Raw genomic sequence first — 26,415 nt, 5'->3', positions numbered from 1 at the left:
CCATTATACTACTCCTTATACACAATTTCACTGGTGCGTTAAAGTGAATTTTGTTTATGATATCTCCAAAACTGTTGAAACTGCTTTTACGTATGCTGACGCAAGTTATAGTTTGCATGCCATCAGAGCACACTCATGCTGAAACAGAGCTGCAATCAGTGAGCTTTCAGGCACTGATGGATGCCTTTAAGATGGGCAGATTATACTGCTTGGAAAAGTTTTGAAATAACTTAAGAAGAGGAATAAAGGAGTTCTGGCCTTTTATTTCTTTTAGTTTTCAAGGCCTTGACTGGAGTTATTGTTAATGCTGTATGTGTGCATGTAGGGCAGTTTCATATTAGTTCTTAAGAGGTAATTTTTAACCAGCTTAAATGCAAAATGCGACTGGCTGATCAAATGACCCTGAGCTGAACAGTTTCACCTTGGTGCAAGAGCAGAAAGCCTTTGTAAAACTTGTGCTGGGTGCTTGTGTGAGAGTGATTAGCAGTTACTGGAGCAACAGGAGCAGTGAGCCACAAAATTTCTCGAGGTGAACTTGTCCTCTCCGGGGGGCTTCGCATCACGACACTGATGGATTGCACGACTTTCGCTGTTACTGTTCGTCCAACTATCAGTCAACCGTCCAAGTAAATGCGTCTTTAGAGACGAGACTCTGAGAGCACAAATAGAGGCTGAATTTGGAAAAAAAACAGTGAAAATAATATGGGGAACTCAGGGAGCGTATGGTGGACTGTGGTGGAGTGCGCTTGCAGAATCCTTGGTGTTTCTACAGCAACAGGTAAGACTTGTGGGCCTTATTGAAAAGTGTTGCAAAGAAGAAATATCTAAAGGGATTCAGTTAAATGTAAGGAATTTATTATCCCAGTGAACTTTTGAGGATCAAGGGAGCAAGAAAAAGCTATTGAAAATTCAGAACATGCAGTACACCAGGGCTTTTGTTTTGACTGCTTCTCATACTGAAAATATATTCTAAACTGTACAGTGCTTCAAATTATTTATAGAAATAGATTTTCTTTCTACTTTTGAAATGTTACAGTCATAATACTTCATGTATTTTACTAGGATTTTATGTTTTTGAACAAAATTAGTGCCTAATTATGAAGGACATGTTTTGAAAAAGCAATATTTAAACCTTAATCTAAAAAAGGAAGCGGTATTAAACACAGTCCACATGCTGGAAAAATGGTTATGCCACCTCAGTTACGGACAGCATTATTTGGAGAAGAAGCCAGGAGTTTCACAGTAAAGTGTCTAAAAGGTCTAAGATGAAAGACGGCCACAAGATGTTCTGGTCAGACAAGATGTTTCTGATTAACTGCAAAACTCTATCTGTGGAGGAAAGGCAACTCTACATAACTCTTCTGAACGCATTTTATGATGATGGAAGCACAGCATGTTGTTATGATGCTTTTTTAAGCAAAAGAAATGAAAGCAAATGAGGGTAGATTATTGGAAGATGAAGTGGAGTATATGCAGGGCAATCTTAACAGAAAACTTAGCAGAGTCAACTATCATTATCCAAAGTCCAAAGCTCCTCCCAATTAACTTCCTGCTCTCAGAGGTTAACACCTGGCCAGATCTCCATCTAACAGGTGCTGAGATTCATAAATATGCTAAGTACTTATCTGCTCTGGATTTGTAGAAAATCAGATTTGTCGTAGAAGACTTCTTCAACTTTCTAAAGTTTATAAATCACATTAAATTCTTTTATACGTTGACGTTTCTGGCTAAAATGCAAGGACAATGTGATAAGTTCAAGGTGTGAGCATATTTTTGCAAGACATTGTACTACAATAAAAGATCATATTTCAACAAAGGTCAGCTGTAGTCCTGAAACCACTCTGTTGATATACTGTAAGTACACATAAAGGCACACTTGATGGTAAGCTATCATTGTTCCTCCTCCTGTGGTTTCCTCAGACACACGATTACCCTCAGCACATTAAACCTACATGGAAGGAGCAGCTCTCAAGTTCCTCCTTGAAAAACATGGGACCCCTCTTCTTAAATTCAGACAGCTGCAGACAATGAACATTAACTTGGAGACATGTGCCTCACATCATACCAGCTATAAGACTCATATCCAGCTGGGTTATAGGGCTTAACTGAACAAGCTGTTGTACATTTACGCCCACAACAGTGCATTGTTTTTTTGGGTTTTTATGTGTAAAAACACATGTATGTATGCTTTTGGTTTGTGTGTGCATGTGCCTCTGTCTGAGCGGCTGCCTGTTCACGCGTCTCCACGTCTGAGTCACTCCTTTGGCCTCTGTGTGTGTTCGCTGCAGACGTTTATGCAGGGTGCGCATGTATGTTAATATCCAGCTGAGCTATATGCAGCGTTAATTCCCCTTTCACTATCCAAGCTACCAGAACATGTTTAAGTCACATTCCCATAGCTTCCCTCCAGCAAAGATTGCATCTCTGGATTTTGGAGTACACCAGCCAAAGAAATTGCTTCCATATGTCAAACAGCGATTGTTGCATTACCGAACTTATCTCATAGGGAAAATACAGGTTATTGCACAAAGGTTTCACAGTCATTTCAAAGATGTTTTAGTCAGTAATCAAATTTGTGGGATATCCATTTGGAGTTGTGAGTGAAGTGGCCTGAAAGAATTAATGAGTAACATTTTTGCATTATTATAAAAAAAGCAGCTAGAAAAAGAAAGATGGTTTTTAAAGGCAAAAAAGAAACATGTAGTATTTCCCCAATATGCTAATATAGTTCTTTTTTTTATTAGTGTTAGATCTGGAACAAAATCTTAGTTGCCACTGGACATGGTCAATGTTCAGAAACAACCCCTTTGGCAAGTATCACAGCTTGTAAACACTCCTTTAAACCAGGAAGGAATTTCTCTCATTTTATGTGGGCTTTTTCTGCCTTTTAGAAGGTTTATGCTCCAACTTTAATTCAAGGCTATTTTTGTCTTTCTTACTGATATCTTCAATTGAAATAAGACATGCATTGCATAAATAGATGATTTACGTAAGTAGACTTCGTTTCACTCTGGGTTTGATCAGTTAGGATTACAAGTGAACTTTTACATGCAAAATTTGTAATATTTTTAAAACAGTTTGCAAAGTAAGTCTGTATAAAATCTTACAGAAATTCAGCCATTTTCATGTCGTTTTTGAACAAGCTGATGCTTGGTGTTACATATGTATTTTCTTCTTTTTCTACTTCAAAATTAATTATACAGAAGTTTTGAGTTAGAAAACTTTCTAAAGATCTTACATGAGCAAATTATGATTTTTTTTTTACCTCTTTGGCAATTTAAGACCAATGTCCATCATTTACCTTTTCTTCCAAAGTTCATTTTGAAATATGTGATTCCAGATAGCATTGCTCCAACGTATTTGCAAGAATGTCGAAATGGATGATATTGTTAGCATCGCTGAGGAGCCAACATCTCTTGATGTTTACAAACCAAGATTTTATGAATCAGTGTGATTACAAACCAATGAATTGTCCAAGACTTTTTTCTAACCATGATTGTGTACAAGCTGGTTTGAATCGCAGACATCTGGATGTTGTTATGAGAGCACAAATATAATTTAACGTGCAGACTTTTGGCATGGTGCAGCATTCTTTTTCTAGAAAATTGGGCAAACTGGCTTGGTGACGCTGGACTTGTCATTATTGACTCATTGTGAAGTCATCTGTTGACACCAATGCTTGAGTGTAACTCCAATAATGAGCAAGCTATTATCAGAGTTCTGTGTCAATGAGAGAATAAATGGTAACAATTACAAAAATTACTGGTACTTAATTTAATGGATGATTTTAAGTTGGCTCTGCATGAGGGGGTTAAAATAAAATAAAAAATAGGCTGTAAGGCAAAGTTTAGATTAGTTTTTATGTTCTGCTACTTATACACAAATGTGTAAAAGAAGAACAGAAGAGCCTCAAGAAAGACTGTGAGAAATACAGAAAAGCAGTGTGGGGTAAAATATGGTGGGAAAAACTGAGAACAACGTCCGCTTGTGAAAATATTAAACATATTTATCTTAGTTTGAGGTGTTAATCCTAGTCCAGCAGAACCCCGAGCAAACAATGATCTGACTCTGACATCTGGTGGACGGAATCTGCTCATTACTCCAACACTAAGCAACTCATTTATCCTTTTATTGTTCAGTGTTGTGTGCTGTGGGAGTAGAGACAGTACAACAGGGAGAATTCAACAGCCTTGGCATCTACCTGATGTAAGTGCTTACATTTTTAAGCTACTTCATGCTCCACAATTTCTGCAAAACTTAATTCTGTTCTTCTTTTTTACCTCTTCTTTGTAACATATCAAAAAATAAAAGTGGTCTGTGGGCTTTCAAAACATGACTTCAGGTTATAATCTGTTTTATAATGATAACACTTGCAGGAGTCAAAAGGCTAAACGGAGGGGCAGAGTGCAGAAGGGGAAGCTGTCCTCCTACTCCTCCTAATATTATTGTATCAAAGCCAAACTCCCACAAAACCGGAGGAAAACATCTCTCCTGGGACAGAGACAGTTTATTTTGGTTTTACACACCATAAGCTATCTCCACACAAAATATAATTTTATAGTGTCTGCAAAAATGCAAACCCAAGTTATTTATATGGAGTTTATAGCACATAAAAATTGTTGCATCACTGACATTCTGTTTGTTTACATGCTTCTCCCTTTCGGCAGAACATCCTCTGTCGGCATCATGATGTTTGAGTTGGCATACTTTCTGGATTCCCTACTGTCCATGTGTATGCCGTAAGTACACAACCATCCGAAAAATTTTGGTTTGGAACTTTTGAATAAGGAACATAATTGTAATGTCCAGTTAAATTTGTCCCATAAGTTGGGTTTTGGATGGTCATCTTGTATTTTTTTTTATATATCACTTTGGTTCCCTTCTGTTTTAAAGCGTTTTAAAAATGAATGTGTGAATGAATGAGTAATATTGGCAGTGCCTGCTAATAACAGCATCTCTCCCTCCAACTGAAACACCATGTTTCCTGCTTTATGTCATGTTTGATTCTAATTTAGTGACATAAAAACCACCAGAAGTGCAAATATGCAGTTCACACTGGTTAAATTAAATGGGTTTTTTTTTGTTGTTTGTTTTTTTTTTTTTTTTATGCAAAGCAGCCATTTTCAATTAAACTCTGGGTTATTTTGAGACCCCAACTGCAGGGTGTTAGTTTGTTTGTTTAAACAGCTTTGAACTTTGAAATTGTGAATGTTTAGGGCAAATTGAATGCACCATAAACCACACAGCTGTGAGACAAATTATATTATGAACAAAACTCTCCTTCTCGCACTTAAAGTGACCACAGTTATACTATTTGTTTTTATATTGTTCACTTTTGATTGAGAGTTTTAATCATTTTTGCCGCCAATTAAATGCCTTAATTCTAATGTTTTGAGTTCACATCTAACAATTCTTGTTATGATCTGTCTTACAAATTATCATTTATCTCCCCCCAGCTAAGAATGTGAAAAAAGACCAGTTTCACATTCTCAGTTTAACCAGGATCGTTGTAGCTGTGGATTTAGACCATCTCCTTGCAAGACGAGGCTGATTAGTGTTAGAATGCATTAGCATCTCCCATGCAGCTGCAAATTACTCATCGCTAACTGGATGTGGCAAATACGAGAACGTTAACAAGAGCAGAAAAAACAGTGGACATTCATACAAATGCCTACTGTTTAAACATAGCATTTATTCAAACTGCTTGTGTCATTGAAGGTTATATTCTTTTACTTGAGAATATTTTCTATTAGGATCCGTCCCAAGAACAAATAAGAATGTCACACTGATTCTCCAAGTACGTGCTGTTTACTCTCACTGCATGTAAGACACTGTCTGCTAATACGCTTCGCAAAATCCAAGCATCGCTGCAGCACACATTCTAGTTTATTACCTAACTTGAATGTCCATGAGAGGGCAGACTTGTCTTTCTTTCTCTGTTCTAATTGTCTCAGATTTTTAAGAAAGAATGCTAAATGTAAAACTCCTTGTAGACTGTACTTTCCAGCTGCTGTTCTCATAATTTTCCCTTTAAATCTTCAGCTGTCCTCCAAACTGGCAAGTATTTGTCTTGTGGGGGAAGATGGCTCGTGTTGGAGGCTTTCATAAATTCCTCTACTACTCCATCATGTCAGTGGTCTGCTTCTTGCACCCTGTGTTGGTTTGGCACGCAATCATCCCAGGTAAAAAAATAGCTTGTGCAGCATTAACGGCTGTAAATACTTTTGCTCTAAAACCTGATGGCTTAGTATTTGGGTGAGTATGGGATGCCTGAATCTGATGCAATAAGAAAAAATCTGCACGCTTTTACAAGCATAATTTATTTTCACCATGAAAATAAAAGTGCCTTGCAAATGTATTTGCACTTCTTGAACTTTTTCACATTTTGTTACGACCAGAAGCAACAGTATCTTCTCTTGATAGCTTAGATAACAGACAAAATAAGGGATGAATGTGAAATGAAACTAAAAAACATGATTTTAGAATATTTGTAATTCAATCATTTCAATTTAGCCCCATTACTGGTCTTTTAGGAGATATTAAATTCCAACAAATCTAAGTATAGAAATTGCTACCTATTGTTCTTTGCAAATTGCACAAACTGAGGTAGGTTGAGCCATTGTGTCCCATGAATATGCTGGAATGTGAGCCTCCTTCCCAGTCTCAGATGTCTTTCATCTTCTAACAGGTTTTTTTGAGGAATGCTTTGTATTTTTTCTCCTTCTATCTAATCTTTTGAAAACTTGTCCTTTTGGATTAGTATGGAATTCTGAGCTTTATTTTGTCCAAAGAATACCTTGAAGTTTGTGGTTGTAATGTGACAACATTTACAAAAAATGTTTAGGGGTGTGAATATTTTGCAAGGCATGCAGTATTCTGTTGGCAACCATAAATAAAGGCATGTAATTTTTGACTGCAGGATCAATGCTTTTGGTAACAGCATTTTTCAACTTCATACTAAGCAAGAAAGCAAAGACCAAGTCTCCCAAGAGTTCACCAGAGAGCAACAGTGACCAAAGCCTAACAACTATCTGCGTAACAAAAAGATCTGGCTCCAACGGCACATCCTCGTTCTTCCAGGCAGTGACAGGAAGAAAGGGAGAGGAAATGACTCTCACAGACCCAGATTGCAGCTTTGAGCCACAACAGAGAGCAGAGAGCGTCCAGGCCATGCTGGAGCAAGTGCAAACAGTAGCACCTGCTCACACAGAAAGGAGGAGAAGGTGGAAAGAGATGCTTTGGTTCAGAGAGAGGGAGGAGCCTGTCGAAAGGGAGATGGAGGAGATGAATGAGTCTGAACCAGACACCACCTCAGACACTGCACCTATGATCACCGACTGAACAAGTGATGTTCCTTTTTGCAAATTGCGAAGCATGCATATATATTCAGACTTGGTGCAAAAATGGAAAATAGCCAAACAAGCATGGTGTTGCTCTGATCTACTGATTGTTGCCGTTCGCAAGAAATGTACAAATCTCTTTATTTTTTCCCTTTAAAAATGTCTAAAATATCACTGCAAAAGCAATAAAAAAATAAAATAAAACCATTTTTTTCTGAACGAGCACGTGGTAGCTTTTAGTCTGATTGCCTGTTTTTGCTAAGCCAGCGTTGATTGAAGAGCAGATGCTAAGGTGGACAAATGCAGTTACTGATGCATGCATTATTCATAAGCTCACAAATTAGATCAGCTGATTTCTTCATTCAGAGGAAAAAGAAAATATGCAGAAGTGTGTAAACGAAGGAGCAGACATGTGTGGACGCATGTGTTAGTCACATTCAAGCCTCCTCATTGTGTGTATGTCATGTGTGAGCGGTGACCATGGAGACGGAGCTCTGGGAGGGGAGCCCATGTTATTATGGTGATTAGAGAAATGTAAGATAGGCTGCACAACCACTACCACAGGCCTGTGTCTCGCCACAATATGGATTAATAGTAGCTCTTGCTACTGTGGCTACTATTGTGGTCTAGAGATCGTAACATAGCTGCATGAATCATAAAATTAACATATTTGTGTGGGCCTGGGTGATAAGAAAATGATTTGTTTTCTCCTGGTTTTTATCAGGGTGTGAAAGATGCATGTCCCCCTCTTTGTTCAGGTTGTGAATCAATAGTGCTGCCAAAGAATGCACCCCAAACCTCCTGGTCCTTTGTTCACTCAGCTGCAGGTGTGAAACATGTACGACTGAAAACAGCGATCTCTCAGCAGAGGGAATCAAAAAGAACACAGCACCTCATTCATCAAAAGAAACAAAAAATGCTCTTCACAGATATATCTGGTGTCAAACACGTGAAAACACACAGAAATATCCCAAAGCTTAAACAAGTGAAACAAATCACATCCCCTGCAGCTACTTCCCTCTGTTGCTTTGTTTGATTGCTTTGTGTCTTAACATGTGAATCAAGTCAGGCGAGATGAGATGTTCTGGTGAGTTATAAAAAAAGACAGAGAGTCTTTGTTTGGAGCATGCTGAATTCACTCACTGGCCCACATCCTGAGTTCTGTTATTACCCTTACAAAGATTTCTGGTAAATTAGCAGCAGAGTGACCCCATAATAATCAGGCTGCATATTTTCAGAAGCACTCCACCATCTTTTCCCCATTTTTTTATTTTTTATTTTTTTACAGAACTGTTTTCTAAGAGGGAAGTTGGTCAGCTGTTGGAACAGCTCACTTCCTTTGTGCATGGTAAATCATAGCTCCCATTCAGACGCAGGGTTAGAGAGACTTCCTTCAGCTCTTGTTTCCACCCTGATATAGTTCCCGAGATGGCAGATCCAGACTCAAAAACAGGATGGGTGAAATAAATCTTCCCAGGCTGCAGGAACTTCAGCTCTGCTGTGCAGAGAGAGAATAATATGCACTAACTCAAGTTGTGTGGGTATTTTGTTTGTTTAGTAATCAGTTTAACATGAGGATCATTATAAATTATAATAAAAACTTGTGCACTGGGACAAGTGGAAAGTTAGAGTACTCTATCTATAGAGGGTCATTGAGAAGTTAATTTCTGTGAGTAGTACTCACAAAGTACATTCATTACCTAAGGAGGAATGCACTTAAAGATATAAATTATATTGTTTTGTTGGGGGGGGGGGTTTCAGTTCTTTGACTAGTCTATTCATTAGCAGCTTGTCAGGAAGCAGGTCAAACAGAGAAGAAGAGAACATGCAGCTGGGACAGCCTGTTGAGACTGTATGCTCTGCATATGGCGCACTGGTCCACTGAACCACCTGGTGCCCCTTATTTCTACTCATTTTAATAATCTTGTCGCGCTGCAAAGCTCTTGAAATTATCAATGACTGTGGAAACTTCAATCTTTAGCAACTTGGAGCATCCTTCCTCAGAACCTTCAGGCACAGGAATCTTTATTTTTATATGTTTTTATTTAAAAAAAATATATAAAATAAAATAAATTTTAAAAAAGGATTTTGGACTTCTGAGCATAAGTTCTGTCATTTTTACTTCATAGACCATTAAAACACTTATGGTATTTTTCTCTGATTTATTGTCAGAAAATATGACGTACTATATATCTACATGTGATGGCTCTTGGTGTAGTGAGCAATCCACGTCACAGAAAACTAAAAAAAAACTGTTTTCTTTCCACTTAACTTTCCCATAATATGCTCTGATACATCACTTTATATTGAGACAAGCTTCTTTAGCGACTTATCTTCCTAGAGAAGGATGTCACGGGCTAGACACCTTTAAAATGAACAATCTTCTCCCTAACTGTATGAACAACATTTCCGCTTCAAACCTTTTTGATCATATGTATTTTTCTAATTGTCATTTTTTTATTTTTATTATTTTAATTATTTAGAAGTCTGAACTCTCTTCATCCAAGTTGTGTTTAATGAATCTATGCAACATTTCATTTTTTTTAAATGAATAAGTTCTCAGTGATAATGTATTTTACTGAGACAACGGTCAGATACTGAAGCGTTTTCGCTGCATGGCTTTTAGAGTACCGTCAATGAGGTCCCGCCCACACTGAACGGTGATTGGCTGAGGAGAGGCGATGCCTGCTGCTATTGGCTCTGTTCCTTGTCCGCTTTGTATCCCCTCTCAGAATACCGCTCGGGCAAAAAGGCATAACACTAGAAAAGATAAGGAGAATACATCGCTGGCAGACTCACGGAAGAGGACGGGGTCGCACTCTGATATGGTAGGAAACAATATCATTCATTTCGGGGCTTTCACAGCAAGATGAAGAGGCGGGGGAGTTTACTGAGGTTATGAAAAAAATTAAAAATAATGTTACTTCGGAAGTTGGATTGCGGTAAATTTCCACTTTTTGTGCTGAAAATATAAATACAGAAGGGAGTGGTTTTAATGTAACTTTAGTGAGCTCCTGCTCGCTTTGCTCTCATGTTAATTGTGCAGTGACTAGAAATGACCACGTCAAGTCATCTGAAGGTGCATCTCCTCACCCACATTTATTCTGATGTGGGTTTTTATGCTACAATCGTTTTGCATTTTTTTTTTTGCACAATCTTTGGATGCAATCTGGAGTTCTTTTTTTTTCTTTTTTTTTTCTTTTTTTGGACGTTTCTTGTCTTCTGGCGCTGTTGGCCGCTGGAGGTGCGATAATTAGATGCGGATTTCGGGATGATCAAACCAATCACAGGCTGCAATGAGGGTTCTTTGTCCACCGGGAGAACACACACACATTGGGACAGAGACGGCTCACAAGGAAGATCCTGTTTTTGTAGAGCTGAGCATCACTTTCATACAGACAGAACAACAAATAGCGTTGGTAATAGCGCTAATTCACACTATGTCACGTTTCAGTCAGAAGCTCAGATGCATTTTGTCGAGATTGAATTTGATGGAGTAAAACAACGAATAACTGTGAGGTTGATTGAAAAAACAAAAAACAATATGAAGTTAATATGTATTTGTATTCATCCCCCTTTTCTCTGATATCTGTAAATTTAACCGATACCCCAGACTGAAAGGAGAGCATCTGAGCAGCTTTGAAGCTGGTGTCTGCCACAAAATCTCAATTTTGTGGACTTTAGCTGGAGCATCCTGACACATGCACACGCTTTGATCCAAGTCCATAAATCAGTAATAGGAGTACCACCAGTTGACTTTCGTGCCCATAGGAAATACTGACATCAACCATTAACTTTAATTTTGAACAAATTGCCAAACAGATGAGTTGTTCAAGTAAAATGTATTTTGGAGTCAAATTGAAACTAAGAAAAAGAGAAGTACAGATGAGAAAATTTAGAGAACTTACATTTAGCACTAAATGAACAGTAAATAACCAAGTACAAGAGGATGTGGCTGTTCATTTCAACAGTTAAATGGGCATCTATCTATAAGATCACATTTGCAAATCAGACAATAGATAATATTCACATGGGGAAAATAGAGAGAAAAACTAAACAGACAGTACAAACAACAGCATGTAAAACCTTTCAGCTACAAAATACACTAAAAAGTGGTGCAAAGGACTACAAGAAATAGATTTGCAAGATTTTGTTAGAAATACATAATTAAATAAATAAACTGAATAAAAAATGTAGATATATGCACAATACTTTTTTAGATAAACAATGCCAGGTGGACCAAATCTGTTTCTCTATCACTTTGTCCTGTATAGAGACGTCAATCCTCAACGAAAAAGATAGAAATTCTCTACATCATGTTTGGGAGTCTTCTCTTAACACAGGGCTGTTAAGAGAAGACTCCAACTGTTTGGCATGCAGAGACTTTGGATAAAGATGAATTTGATCAAACATGTTCTCTGGCCACTTCATGAAGTTGCTTAAGTTTGACCATATGATTCAGAAGCAAGACAAAACCAAGTAGGATAAAACCTACTCAATAAAATATCTGTAATAATGTCATATTGATCTTGTCAATATGCAAGGGGGGACGTTTTCATAGAAAAGACAAACTGTGATGCCCTTTTTGTGTGCTGCTTCAAAGTTCACATAAAATTTTATTCCTCAATCAATGATTGTCCCAAAACCCTCATTAGATTGGACACATTGCACAGTGTGACAGTAAATTTCAAACAGTTAATTTTCAGAATCAGGTGTGATGTTTACTCCACAATCACTTCTGAGGTTGAACCCAACCCAAACCCAACATGAGAGTCTGATGTTCTCAATTCCCTAGTGCAATATGCTAGCTGCTGTCCTCACTGACAAGCTAACTATAAATTGCAATAGGCCATAAAAACTGTGAATACTCTCTTTACATTTTACCCTATTTTTAAACACTGCAGGTATCTGCGGAAATTATACATTACAGTTTGTGTGAAAGTTTTGATGACATATCTATCAGAAATGTTTATTAGTGCAATGATCAATATGTTTTTAACATGGGGCAGCCATGTGTTATACTTGCGCATAACCTTCTGCACTGTCTCTGAAAAATAACACAACTAAGAAACCTCAGTTATTTCCTGCGGTAGTTTTATTATAAAAAGGTTAATAACCACTGATTTGTGTTTGTTTAGGTTTGTTATATTCCTGCGAGGTAAACCTCCTCTCAAAAGAATTGCCCTGTATTTATTTCCTTTGCTCTTCCTATCATTGGTGTTCAGCTTGTTTCTATTGGTTAAGGTTGATATACAGTGTTAGTTTGTCCTCTAATGTTCTGTAGCAAAACTGTAAGACCTCCACAAAGCAGCTTTACATTGAAATGGATGAAACATTTGGTGTTTGCCTACTAATATTCAGGGGCAGTTTGTTTATCTAAGATTAAAAAACTCATTTTAATAGTTTTAGACACCATTTAATATTTTGTTGACTCTGGCAGCAATCCCAGAAAAAAAGGCATCTAAATTACAATAAAAGCTCCATACTAAAGGCAAAAATATGCATAGTTTTTCTGATGTTAAGGAACTGTATTGTGTGGCCTTCTTTAAAAACGTATAGATTAACATTACTCTTGAAGCAAAAATGTTTAGCTTCAAGTCCTATGAATACTTTTGTAAAGCACTGTACACATCAAGCTTAGTCCATCTTCTGTGCAGACACGTGTGAAGGTTAAATAATTTATCATAATGGTGACAGACTGGAATCCCGGAGGTTATGGAAAATTGATGCATCTTTCAGTGTGTATAAATATGTATTAGAAACAATCTGGACATCCTTTTATGGATATCCTGTCTCAGTTCTCCGGCTGGTTGGTACTGGAAAGGAACAGAGGTCATCAGAGGTGCTGATGTGGCCTCTGTTTGGGATTTTTACACAAAATGCCCATGGTGTATATTGTTTTAGTAAAAAGTAAAACATCAGTATGAAAGGAAAGAATATCTCATTTTTTTCATACTCTGTGTTTTAGGTGAGTTATCACCAGACTTTCTACACATCACTTCTCAAACCCAGACAGTATTATCTGTTTCCTGATTTTTGTGGCAGCTGCTACTGCTAATGTAAGCAGTTTTTTCTTCTGTTTTTTTTTTTTTTTTTTTTTCCCTTAACCAATCTGTGCTCTGGCTCATACATCTGCTTCTAGAATAAACTCTGTCATTTGTTTTGAAGGAGTTTTTAATGGCTCACACTGAAACATGTGAAAAGTATTTATTATTAGCACTTTTATTAAAAAAATAACTTGACACCATTAAATTAACAGCACTTCCTCTTACTTTTACTGTATTCCTATACCACACAGAAATGAAATGAATTCTTGTTAGGAAAGATGTGTGAAGTTATTGGTCACAGAAGGTTAAGTAAGTCATATTCTTCCATTCAACTGGCTTTGCCTTTTAAATCTTGCGATCAGATTATATTAAACGTTGCCTAGTGGGTCATGTGTGACAAAAAGGTGCAATTCTTGCTGCAAACACTAGGTGACACCATTGGATCATCAGCATCACAGTGTTAAATATATCAGAAGTTTTCAACTCCTTAACCACAAATGCTAATGTGTGAGTCAGTGGTTTGAGAAATGCATATTGTGATAAGAAATCTGTCAATGTTTAATGTTTCTTTCTGCTATGTGCAAATCCTTGTCAGCAGAGTTAATATTAACTGATGGCCTATAAAAGATTTACCATTAACCAATGCAAAATCAGTGAAACGTTCAGAAAATGTTACTATTACAAAAGATACTAATAGCAATGTCTATAGCTACATTTTACTTGCGAATGTTTCGTTATGAGCAGCTGAGGCCATAATCTGAAAATGAAAAGATCATTTTACCAGCCTTGACCAGGTGCCTCTCCTAGAGCAAAGTTCACTCACTCTCTCACATTGAGGTTCACAAAGGTCTTTAGGTAGCAAGTACAGATTTTCTAATGACAGCAACAAGTAATGCGCTCAACTGCAGTCACCTCAATGCACACTTGCTGCAGTTAGAAACAATGAAGAAAGTATATGTTGAAACCTGTTTAAACTTTGTTGCACAATACTAAAACAAGTTAGTAAAAGACTTGAAGAGCTTTGGCTGATCAGATGAAGACAATGCTGAACTCTTTCAGTGCCATTGCACAACCAGCTTTGGAGGAAGCATGGTTGCATGCATGACTCCATCAAAACACTAAGCCAAAGTGAAGTGGGAACATTGTTGTGTGAACTGTCATATTATGCAGCATACTGACTGATTTATGAAGAAATGTATTAGGACACTCTTGATTGCAATGTACAATCTTACAGAAACATGTTAAAGACAGGGTTATTGTGTATTTTCTAGGCACGTCATATGTTACAGCACAATCAAGTAACTATGTCACCTTTAGTTGTTATAAAATGTTGTATATATCAAAGACACGTAAAAATAATTTGGCTCCTCAGTTAAACGCCTTAAAATTGGGTCTCTGTCTCTTTAAGAAGCTCCTACTTTTTCTGACACTCCACTTTCATCAATGCCCCTCCATTAAGCCTTGTATAACCGTCCTATAGGGCGCATCGGACTAGTTCTAGGAACTAGGAGTAGTTCGTATGATGAGCTCAGCAGATACATTGTTCCACCAGGTTTTTGCTCATTTCTGCTGCTGCTAGTCTGGAGGAGTTGTGAGGGAGAGATGTGCTAAACGAGGGGATTCTCAACTGGGGACTGAAGCTCCAGTGAGGAACTTTTAAGAAATGTGCGTCACTTTGTGAGAGCAAACATCTTGGCACCTCTGAATGATACTTGAATGGGAGATTCAAGTATCATTCAACGCTCCTTTTTTTATTAGAGAATAACATTATAAGATGACTGAGCTCAAACTGGCAAGTTTACATAATACCCCCATTTTAACAGTAAAATTGGACAGGATAGAGAGCCTGACTTCATGGTACTGATATATATATATATATATATATATATATATATATATATATATATATATATATATATATATATATATATATATATATATATATATAAAACAAGTTAGTAAAAGACTTGAAGAGCTTTGGCTGATCAGATGAAGACAATGCTGAACTCTTTCAGTGCCATTGCACAACCAGTTTTGGAGGAAGTATATATATATATATATATATATATATATATATATATATATATATATATATATATATATATATATATATATATATATATATATATATATATATATATATATATATATATATATATATCTGTGTGGGTGTGTGTGTATTATAAATAAATGCTATTTAGACAGTAAATAACTACTTATTCTCCAGGTAGTTCTTTACAAAATGAAAATTGCATATACTGATGAGACAATAACAATACATTTTGATACATTGTGCGTTACATGCACATATATGTGCAAATAAAAACATAATCTTTTGTGTGGGTGATGTTTCTTATTGTTGCTGCCCTGCAGCAGAGGGTTTTCTACAAACCATTCTTGCATGTGGGAGCAAGTTTCTCAGTTAGAAATGTATCTTCGTCAATATTTTTGAAAAGCTGATTGGTTGCATGTTCTCTCCTGTTTTGAGCAGAGTGTATATTCTGGAAATTATCCTGAAGTCCTTTTCAGCACCACTCCCTGTCTCTGCTGCACCTCATCAATGGGACACTTCTTTTACTCTGAAAAGCTCATGTTGGTTGTGGGAGGGTTTGTCTAAAGATTGTGTGTTATTAAAGGTTGATCACAGGCCAAGTGGCAAATATAATTACGCTCAGCTTTACGATTTTGTGGGTTTAAATGTCTGCAATAGTCTATGCAGGATGTTCTCTTTCAAATGCAGATTATGAGATACACAATGTTTTCAAATTCAAATACAATTATTGATGATTTAATTTGTTTACAAAATTAAATAGTTAGAAAAAGAAATAGAATGCTTTCATTTTAAGATTATTCATTGCCTTTTGCAGGTGACAATGGTGAGGGTAAAAGAGAAATGGGGGTTGGACTGGACAGTGCATGTGTGCACTCAGGGTGATGTTGTGGCTTATGAGAAGTAACTGTCCCAAAGTCTGTTTGTACTGGTTGTAATAGGCCAGTAGCGCCTGCCGGGGGCAGCCGGTCTAACAGGTGGTAGGCGGGATGAGTCAGTGTTTGTCTTCTCGGTTCTCCTGCAGTATCTCTATTAATGTTTGATAGGGGAGTGGATTCTGATGATTGCGCAGTGCAGCCCAACCAATGTGGAATGTGTTTTCAAAGGCAGCCTTTTATGAAGAAAAGGAAATTAGAAATCATTGAACCAAAAATATTTGCAGAAAATATCTTTTTCTTATAGTAGGTTGTTAAGTGATTTTAATCAGAAATGCAAGTCAGTCAGTCAGAAGGTCCATCTGAATTAAGACTGGACAATAAATAAATGTCATTTAATCAGATTTGCTGTTTGTAATAATACAGTGTGAAAAAGTCAGCAGTAACATCATAATTAGGAAGAAAGTTTTGCTTTTCATTGGATTAAGAATGAAGTCTCTTCCAAAATCAACAGCTGCAAGACAGATGGAAAGTTGGATTTGCTCTCTATACAAGCCAAATGTTGGGGGAAAGTTTTTACCATCAAATAAGACAGCATTGAGCTGTTTGCCCACAAAAACGAGAATGATTTTTGGAGGAGTCAAAGTAAAGCTTTCAATCCTAGTATCAGCTCAGTGTACCAGCACATTGTACCAGCTTATTTATTTTCTTAATTATGCCAAACACTCAACCGAACCATTTTGGAGTAAATAAACCAGGATAATATCAAGTCTCTGGAATGGCGCTAACCTTAAGTTGGCAACAACTTTAAAGCATCCTTAAAAGCTGGGTGCAGGCCAAGAAACCAATTAGTTAAAATCACTCTGCATGTGATCCAATTTTCTGCCAGACATTTGCCAGAATATTGCTCATGGCTACAATAAACCTTTGTGACTTGATATGGATCATTCAGCCAAAATAAATTTTTATAGATTAAAACCTATGTGTATCTTTGTAACTTTCTACTGTTATTTTGCTGTTTTTGCAGGTTAACGTTTAATCAGACCACCATAATATTTGACTTTCACTCAGTTATGGAGACAGAGCAGTTATGGAAAATCCCACCTGCATTCTATTACCCTTTAACAATGCCTATCCTGTTGTAAAATTTACTTTCAGTTTCTATTTCACAGCCATGTTCTGTCAGCCGTTTTGTGGGAAAGCGATCACATGATGATTTCGCAAGAGTTTATATGAAAGCCGTTAGGATTTCTTCTTATTTTCTGAGATTGGAGCAGAGCAGGTTGGAGCGTGCATCTGTTATTAAATGTTGGGCTGAAGGATAACTCTGTTATTTTTGCAGGCCCTTTCTTGTGGCTGTTCCTGGGTGTAGCTTATGAAATACTTTCACAAGACCACTCAGGCAGCATATTTATGAGTTAATACAACATCCAGTGGCTCATTCAAACAGGAATGTCTGTTGTGCACAACCAACAATAAAATTATAAAACATAATTACTGTACTCTGATCTGTGCTGTAAAACCTTTGCTTTACATCTTTAGATCAATCTGACAGTGATGCTTTACTCATATTCTACTGTGAATTGACTTAATATAGTTTCTTTTGTTACAGCTTAAATACACATTATTGTACAGCTATTTTAAGACAGATTAGTTTGTTTTTCTTGCAGCTGCTGACTCACATCCTGGTCAGTGAGGCCAGGGTCTCACTGACCCCTCATGTCCTGTTAAGGAAAGACTTATCCTCCCCTTCCTTTAACTGTGATGCACTATCAAAGCTTGAGCCTAAAAAAATCAAATGACACCAGATCTGTTATTTCATATTTATTTAGAAAACCACTTCAAAAAGTTATATATAAAAATAAATACATGGCACACACTTTTCCCAGCTGTTTGTAACTACATATAAACAGTTCCTTTTTCAATGCTTCAAAGTGAAACCTGTCACTTTGTTCATAGAAATAAAGTCAGTCTCATTGGGGGGCAAAGCCCCCTGCTGCCAACTAATACATATTTTCAGCTTAGATAAAAAACTAAAGGGAGCATGATGATGAGCTTTACTATTACAGATTAAAAACAAGTGTTTAAAACAGGCACTGTTGTACTGCAGTCACAAAAAACAGCCTGCAATGCAGCCGCCATCAGTCTGTACACGCTTCGCTCCACACAGTAGCTTCACACTGTTTGTGAACTTGCAGAACTATTTGGATTGTGAGGATGATGTTCTTCTGGTGTGCCTCCTTGCCTTCTGCTGGGGCCTCGGCCCGCGCCCACCACGCCGTCTCCTCCTCCGCAGACACACTTTCACATTGCTGCCCAACGTCTGAGCTCTGAGAAGGAAGTAAAAAGCATTAGAAGTAATGTCACACATTTGAATGGGAAAATAAACACTTCAACATGATCTGTAGGAAAGATCAACAAGGTGCTAAACTAGGTGCTCTGTATTTACAAAAACCAGCTTGACAACAATCAAATACAGGTAGGAGTGATTTATGTGAAATCGGATCCCACCTTGTTCCAGCTTAGTGTCTATTTACCGCTAAGCTGAAGCATTAAATGGTTCACTTACTGTATTTAGAAGTTGTACTTTATACTGATTTTCTTAATAAACCCTTAAAGATGCAGTATTTTTAATTATTACTGCTGGGGACACTCTGGAAATAAGTGTTTTGTTAAGTTTCTTACCTTTTCCAGCATCGAATCAGCTGTTTCCCCATTGGTGCTTCGGGATTTAAGCAAACATTTGAGTTGTTTCTCTTCAGTGTCACTCTGAAAAGCACAGGAAAAAATAAAACACATTTACTACAACTTTTAATATATTTCAAGGTTGGCTGCTGTATGGCAGGCCGCAGTGTCTGGAACTCACATGACTGTAACGTTGCTACAGGTGGCACTTGTAAGGTAAACCTTAAGGTCTGTTAGTTGCCCCCTGATCCCGTTTGTAGTCTGTGGACATAAACATCTTCCGGGGACGTATGTGCCATCTGCCTCTCGCACTGCACAGACACAAAAACAAGATTAAAGGTTAATCCACGAAGGCACAGTCCTCGTTCACCCAGATTTCTTTTCTTTTTTTTTTCTTTTTGCAGAAGAAAGCTATAATGTACTTTGGCTTCATTAAGAATTGTTGTATAAACATGTTCTTACCTGCAGTTAGTAGACAGCAGAAGCTCAGGAGAGCGAACCGACAGACAGCCTGAAGATTAAGTGCCATGCTGGAGACAAGACTAGCGTTTCCACTGAGCTCCGTTTTGGAGTTTTATACCAGCATGCTCCTCCCCCCCACCACTCCACTCAAAAAATGGGTTTTCCAAACTAGGAAATTCCCTCGTTTTGTTCCTAAAACTAGGATACATGGATAAAGCACAGCTTTCCTCGGGATGTGTCATGTGATATTTTTAATTAATCAGTAGTTAATGGACTTTCCTTATCTTCTACTGCGCAACAACAAGAAAATTAAACCCAAATTCTCTGGATTTTGTTTATGTGTGTATTTTTGTTAAAGTTCCAGAGAACTAAAGTCTATTTTACATTTCATTATTATTTTGGAAGCTGAGGCAGATTTTGTCCCTGAATGAGACAAAGACATTCCTCCTCAGACTCTCTGTAACCCTAGCACAAGATAATACTTTTTTTTTCCCCCTCTCTTGGCTTGGTGTCAACAACCCCATGTGATTTCTCCTAATTCAGTGTCCTTACATGAAGCCCTAAAGCAAGGGCTTCCAGAAGTTTTGTTTGTAAGGAAAGGTTCCACTCAAGTCATAAAGTTAAATATCCTTTAACTTTTTACCGTTTTATCACATTGTGTGGGTTGATTTTTTTTTATAGATTTCTTTGTGCTAGACCAACACAAAGTGCTGCGTAAATGTGAAGTGCAAAGGGGGTATTTTATGGTTTAGTTTTCTTTTTCAATGAATAAAAATCAAACAAAGTTGTCTTGCACATGTATTCATCATTCTGAGTCTATAGAAACACTTAACATTGCTTTTACAGCTGCAGGTGTTTTATATGTCTGTAGCAGGTTTGTACCTACATGTTTGAAAATGTTTGCTCTTTCTTTGCAAATACAGCTCAGGCAGGATAGACGATCTATGAACAGAAATTTTGGCAAGTTGTCAACTGGAAATAGGTCTGGACTTTGACTTGGCCATTCTGACTCATGAAAATGCTTTAATCTAGATCAGTATTGTTCTGTATTGAGGTCCATTCATCTGTTCTTCTGAACAAATGAATGAATTTCCTGTGGTAGAAAAAGATTCCCACAGCATGATGCTGCCACTACTCCATTTCACAGTGGGATTGAAATGAGCTGTGGATTTCTGAAGCTCCTCTAGAGTTAGTGTGCACATTGGGTTTTCAGTTGTATGATATTATTTCCTTTTCACTTAAGGGACTGATCAGAAGTTCTGTTTTAAACTTGTCCTAATCATCCCTCACCTTGCTTCTGTGTTCCTTGGTCTTCAAAATACTTTTTGGTTTTCCAGTATTCTCTCACAAAACTCCCAGGCCTCACAAAGCAGCTTTTATTGAAATTAAACATTGAGAGTTTGCTTCTTAATTTGTTGACCTGAAGAATAAATGGGTGCATTGGGATTTAATTGGATGAATTTCAAGGTGTCTGGATGCAAAGCCAGCCCGCACTTTTACTTTTTTTCTTTTTAAAGAATGTAGTAACACATCATTTTCATTCATATTCATATGTTCCTAGTTTGCTTTGGTTCATAATACAAACCCCTAGAGACAAATTTAAGTATTTGAGATTGTAATGTGATAAAGTACGAAAAGTGTAGTAGGTGTGAAGAAATTTATTAGGAACTACATTGATTTTCTTTGCTGCCATTATAAATGACTCGCATAAGGTGACATTGTGCCTTTTTCTCAGCAAATCTTTAATTTTAAATTGTTGTTTGGGATTATGAACAGAGACTATATAAACAGTTTTGTCTCGTTTTCTCCAGTGAGAATGTGTGAACGTCAGACCTCTGTAAAGCTCAGCGAAGAGAAGCTCATACCAAAGTAAGTGCTTAGTGAACACAGACAATAAACCAAAGTCAGTGTGTTGATTAGACATGATACGTTTCATTTATCGCCAGCAATACCTGCATTGTGGGTGAATTGTTAGCACTAATCCAGCCTTTGTGTTCATATTCAGGTCTGACATCCTGTCACTGCTGAGAACCTACAACTGCTATCATGAGGGAAAAAACTTTCAGCTGCGGACTCGTGAGGTAAGTATGAGATGCTGCATTGCTGCTGGAAATGAAAGGAAGAACGAAATAGCTGATGCAAACTGCTGTGCCTTATTGTGAAAGGCTTCGCACATGTTGAAGCATAGCAATTTGATTTCCTGACAGATATGAAAAGCAAAAAAATCCTCACACTAGATTATCTCTGAATGTTGAAACAAAGCCCTTCAAGATTCCTGACTTGCTTCCCAATATGGCAAGTGAGCAAGAAACCAAAAAGAAGCCCCTGTGTTCCTCAAAATTGAGAATGAGAAGGGCAGGCCTCTCTTTCAGTTGAAAATTCTTAGAGAAATCATTTCCACAGTAAGCTCTTTTTCTGTATAGCGGTTCGGTCATTTATTTGATAATTATCCTAAGGGTTTTGTGGTTTGGAGTTCCCCTTTGTGTTCAGGTTTTCCAGCGAGAGCATGCATATTTGTCAGTCTCTATACAGTACAAGGGCAGGGCACAGTGGTCAAGATGTGTCCCTCATTTTTATTCCCTAGTCAGACCCACAGCCTCACAAAGAAATAAACAGAAAAATAGCATTGTCACTTTCTGGGGAAATCCCCCACAGCTGCACACGATGGGCAGAGGAAAGCACTGCTACAAAAACATTTCTGCAATATCAGCCACAAAGGAAACACCAGTTTATATGCCTTCAAAACTCTAATATTATGTAAGATAAAACGTTACCAAATTTCTCCTCATTTCAAATGAATAGAAAATGATCCAGCCAAGGTTGACTCAGCCCTGTAAGCCCTGCTTTGATGTCAAAAAACAGCACTATGTCATCTTTCAGCTATGCAGATGAAAAAAAATGAAAGGAAAAGTGTGTTTATGTAACTTAACTGAACTGCACTGTAAGATTAATGGATACTTTCAGTTCTAAAACATAGGTTCTTCAGTGATTTAGCTGTGAACTACTTTTATTTTATAATGTAATCACACAAGACATACTGGGGCAGATGATGACACAACAATTTTTTTCTTTTTATAAAAAACTGTTTTTACATTAAGAAAGATACCATTATGTTTGCCAAGACAGCAAAAACACAGACAAATATGCATTAAATATAGATGTAATACTTATATAAATACATAAATGCAGCTGCTACTTAGTCCTGAATATCTTGTATCTGAAGCCCTAAAGATGGCTGAGTTTGTTCTGTCGTAGGTTTATGTAAGAGCTCAGAATACAGAGGGTTTCAGTGATTTTAATGCGTATTAAGTAGCAGGTCAATAAGTAGAAAATATCAATATTTTGTGCTGGTAGACATAACCAACGAGCATTCAAAATTCCTCTTATAAACAAGAGGTGACTACAAGCTAATAATCCTAATGAGAGCAGAACAATAAGGTATTTGACAAAATTTTCCCTTTCAGCAGGATTTTCTCCCCACTGCATCTGCCAGGTTTTTCTGTAAAAACATTTAGAAAAATTATACCTCTAAAGCACCCTTGGCTGACAGGTTGTACTTTCCAGACAAGAGGTGGGAAATCTTTTAGCTAAAGTAATATTTTTTTTGTTTGTTTTTTACTTAGGCTTTGCTTGTATTTGAAATGTTTAAGCATTTATCTTTAGTTGTACAAAAAACTAAAACCAGTCAGAAATGTGGATCATTTACAGAGTTTAATCTTAGAAAAAAAATCATTATTGGTAACTCTAAGTCAGAGTGGCAGTGGAAGGTCAAGCAGTTGTAGCTTTATGGCTGAAAAGCATAACATTTTATAGTCATTATAGTCCAAAAAAAGATGGATAGAGAAGAAACATCTCAGAATCTTTAGATCAGAGTTACACATACAACTGAAAAGAGACAGTTTAATGGTTCAAGGTAAAAAAAAAAAAAAGTTAAACTGGACAAGCACTGTTAGCTTGGGAATTATTATTTAAATAACTCATCTTAATAATATTCATACTCCATGCAATTCCAGTATTTGTTTTATTCATACAATCTTACTTTTTTTCAGTATTTTTTGTTTGTTTGTTTTAAACAGAATAAATTAGTCACAAGTTTAACTGAGGGTAATCTGTAAATATGCAGGAGTCAAATAATCAGTCATCGTTAGATTCCTGAACTTGCATCTCTTTGTGATGACTGTACAGACTTGTCCACTCTGATTCTACAGATTATGTGTGTTTAGCTTTGTCAGACAGTGCTGACCTACTTGGCATGTACAGCCCTGCTAGTAACCACAAGACAAAGAAAATAATTTCTTGTCTTTGGTGTCCGGAGATGCACGTGTTTGTGCATTGTTGTCACATATTGGCAACAGAGTGCCTAAAGTTTCAATGAAGAATAGGTTCTCTGTTAAATTGACTGTTGTATGTCAACACAGATGCATCCTTTGGGTTTAAGAGGCTTTTCCTGGCTCAATGAGTCATAAGTAAAATATTCCTGTTTGAGACTGGAATGAAAATGAGTGGAAAAAGCAGTTAAACCCTAAAGGAAAACTTCCTCAAAATCTCTGAAAACAGGCTCGCTTTTAGGGCAAAAAAATGAAGAAAGGTGGGATAGTTCAAGCATTTTCAAACACATTGAACCTAATAACCCTTATAGGTTAGTCAATTTGCTCTTTATGAGAAAATGTTTATGGAAAAAAATCACTTGACCATGATATGATTTATATAAACATGAGAACAAGTTTGTTTTTGTTTGTTCAGAAAATTGTGCTAACGATTTAATATTCACAAAGAAAACATATGAGCTGTTGTATGGATGAATTCTGGGATTCATTCAATTAAGTTCAGGAATTAGAATAGCATCAAATAGCTTAACTTATTTCAGTAGTTCAATAAAAAAATAGATCTCTTACACATGGAGTGATATGAAGTATTTATTTCTCTTAATTTTAATGACTGTGACCAATAGCTATTTCAAATATAAAAAGGTTTCTCGAAAAATGTGACTATGAAGACCAACAAAGAGGATATTTATACATAACTGTTGGCATTCTAAAAAGTATTTCCACGTACTCTACAATGTATAATCATATACATTGAAGAGTATTTGTATTTGTTTGGGATTAGTTTTGCATAAACTTCTGCATCAGTGCAGCATGGCATGGAGCTGATCTCTGTGGGGCTCTGTGAGGCGCTAAGGAAGTCCACACTGCATTTTTTTAAATGAATCTTCTAATCATTTTATGGTAGACGACTGCACTAAATTTGGACTTAGTAACGACATGTCATCATCATGTTGATGATGACATGTCTCTTCACTCTTCCTTCAGATTCTGGGATATTAATTTCCCTAATGAAATACACAACTTACAGAACACTTCAGGTCTGCAGTTGTCTCCATGTCAGTGGTTTCCAAAGTTTCCCAAAGGCCTCCCTATGAATTACAATAAAATCCTCCCCAAAAAAGACAAAGAGAAAAAAAAAAAATCAACTGGGCACACACATCGTTCAACCAGAGATAAAACTGCACACATATTTCAAACTCCACTGAAGTTTATTTCACACCTCAGGTTGCATCAAAACACACCACAAACCATCTTTAAAGTGAAACACCTTTGTGTAAGTGTTTTTTTCATTCATCCACATGAATGAAAAAATTCATCCATGTGGACATTGCCGCACATTGATGTGTCCCGCAAAGGCATGACACCAACCCCCCAGGGGCCGCGCCCCACACTTTGGGAACCACCACCCTATGGCTTGTGCAATGTTTTCAGTTTCTGTCCACTCAACTTTCCATTAATGTGCTTAAGCACAACATGCTTTTAAAGAAGCTGGTTGTTCACATTGATATATTGTTGCAACTCCACAACATAACATTTAAGTAGCTAAAATTATTTTTTATTGTTTTATGTATATGCAAATCTTCAAATTTTGTAGTTTTATGAGCTGTAAAATATAATCAGAAAAAAAATGTCATTTGAAATACTAAACTAAAATAAAACTTCTTGGGTCCTGCTGTACACTTTGATTAAAAAATAAATAAATAAAATTGCATGTATGATCCCTAATATACTTTGCTGACGTCTAGACTAGATATTTAGACCAGATTCTGTACATTTATGTGGGGCATCTCAGCTGCAGACTCAGCTGACCCAAGGCTACTGGGGACTTAGTCACTGGATATTTTGTGGTTATGAAGGTCAAACCATTGCTCAGCAGTAACATTCTTTGGTTATGCATGTATGCTGCCCAAAAGCCAAAGTTTGGAAACTCATTTCGGAAATTTCTAGTAAACATATACACTATATGAATGGGCTTAGATGTTGCAAACATGCAGCGTCAGTCCTCTTTGCCAAACAGAGCAGTCTGATGTAAACAGGTTGTGTGTGAAAATTAGAGGTAGGCTTAGACAGGAAGATTTGAAAGTTATAGTCAAGATTAGATCATAATCAGGTCAGGTGATGTGCGTTAGTCATTTCAGAGTGGGCATGTTAGTAGGACTGACTTTACAGATGTCAGTTAAAGTAAATGAACCAAACCTCTTTGAGAAGGAAGCGAGCTCTAACATGTATGACTTTTCAGAATGTTCTTGAATTAACTGTATTTTTGAAAGTGTTCTTTAGTTTGACCCGTCAGCATACAAAGTTCCACGGTCAGGATTTATTACACATTCAGTATTTTGACAACATTTGATTTTAATTTAATTTCACACTGAATTAGTAATACAATTATTTGATTGTTGACAAAAGATATGTAAGTTTAGTGAAAGGAAAACTGATTCTTAATTCTAAGACCCAACAATGTGCAGAATCTCTAAAACTGAAAGCTAATTGCCTTAAATGATTTCAGCTAACATGAAGCAGTGTATCTTAAAGCTGTTTAAGTAAATGTAGAACATGTGCTTCCTTCCTTTGTGTCTTGTATTATACTTATATTTACAACCTCTCTTGAAACTGAATGAAGATAATTCA

General features: G+C 36.9%; 3 protein-coding genes across 5 annotated transcripts in view; 2 read left to right on the top strand and 1 right to left on the bottom strand.

Annotated features, from left to right (window-relative positions):
- Window positions 1–505: 505 nt before the first annotated feature.
- tmem72 (transmembrane protein 72) lies at window positions 506–7,554 on the top strand. Its single transcript, XM_055030185.1, has 5 exons — window positions 506–778; window positions 4,140–4,206; window positions 4,668–4,739; window positions 6,043–6,182; window positions 6,920–7,554. Exons 1-5 carry the CDS (start codon window positions 703–705, stop codon window positions 7,339–7,341), a joined length of 777 nt encoding a protein of 258 aa, XP_054886160.1. The 5' UTR covers window positions 506–702; the 3' UTR covers window positions 7,342–7,554.
- rassf4a (Ras association domain family member 4a) overlaps window positions 4,721–26,415 on the top strand; it is a 29,685-nt gene continuing 7,990 nt past the window's right edge. The window contains exons 1-3 of one of the 3 annotated variants that reach the window (XM_055030174.1): window positions 4,721–4,739; window positions 21,271–21,328; window positions 21,465–21,540. In XM_055030174.1, coding sequence (XP_054886149.1) covers window positions 21,276–21,328; window positions 21,465–21,540 — 129 coding nt within the window. In that variant the 5' untranslated portion in view covers window positions 4,721–4,739; window positions 21,271–21,275. Of the gene's footprint in view, window positions 4,740–10,083; window positions 10,169–21,227; window positions 21,329–21,464; window positions 21,541–26,415 lie in introns of those variants that run through there. The other 2 variants (XM_055030173.1, XM_055030172.1) reach the window with 2 other exon arrangements.
- On the bottom strand, window positions 18,124–19,586 carry LOC129360103 (C-X-C motif chemokine 10-like). Its single transcript, XM_055030199.1, has 4 exons — window positions 19,460–19,586; window positions 19,179–19,308; window positions 18,998–19,081; window positions 18,124–18,642 (listed from the first exon to the last, which is right to left on the bottom strand). Exons 1-4 carry the CDS (start codon window positions 19,524–19,526, stop codon window positions 18,513–18,515), a joined length of 411 nt encoding a protein of 136 aa, XP_054886174.1. The 5' UTR covers window positions 19,527–19,586; the 3' UTR covers window positions 18,124–18,512.

Source organism: Poeciliopsis prolifica, unplaced genomic scaffold (genome assembly GCF_027474105.1).
Source record: "Poeciliopsis prolifica strain line A6 unplaced genomic scaffold, Auburn_PproV2 SCAFFOLD005, whole genome shotgun sequence".
NCBI classification, from domain to species: domain Eukaryota; kingdom Metazoa; phylum Chordata; class Actinopteri; order Cyprinodontiformes; family Poeciliidae; genus Poeciliopsis; species Poeciliopsis prolifica.
The sequence above is the reverse complement of the archived record's forward strand: the minus strand, read 5'-3'. Positions and strand labels throughout refer to the sequence as shown.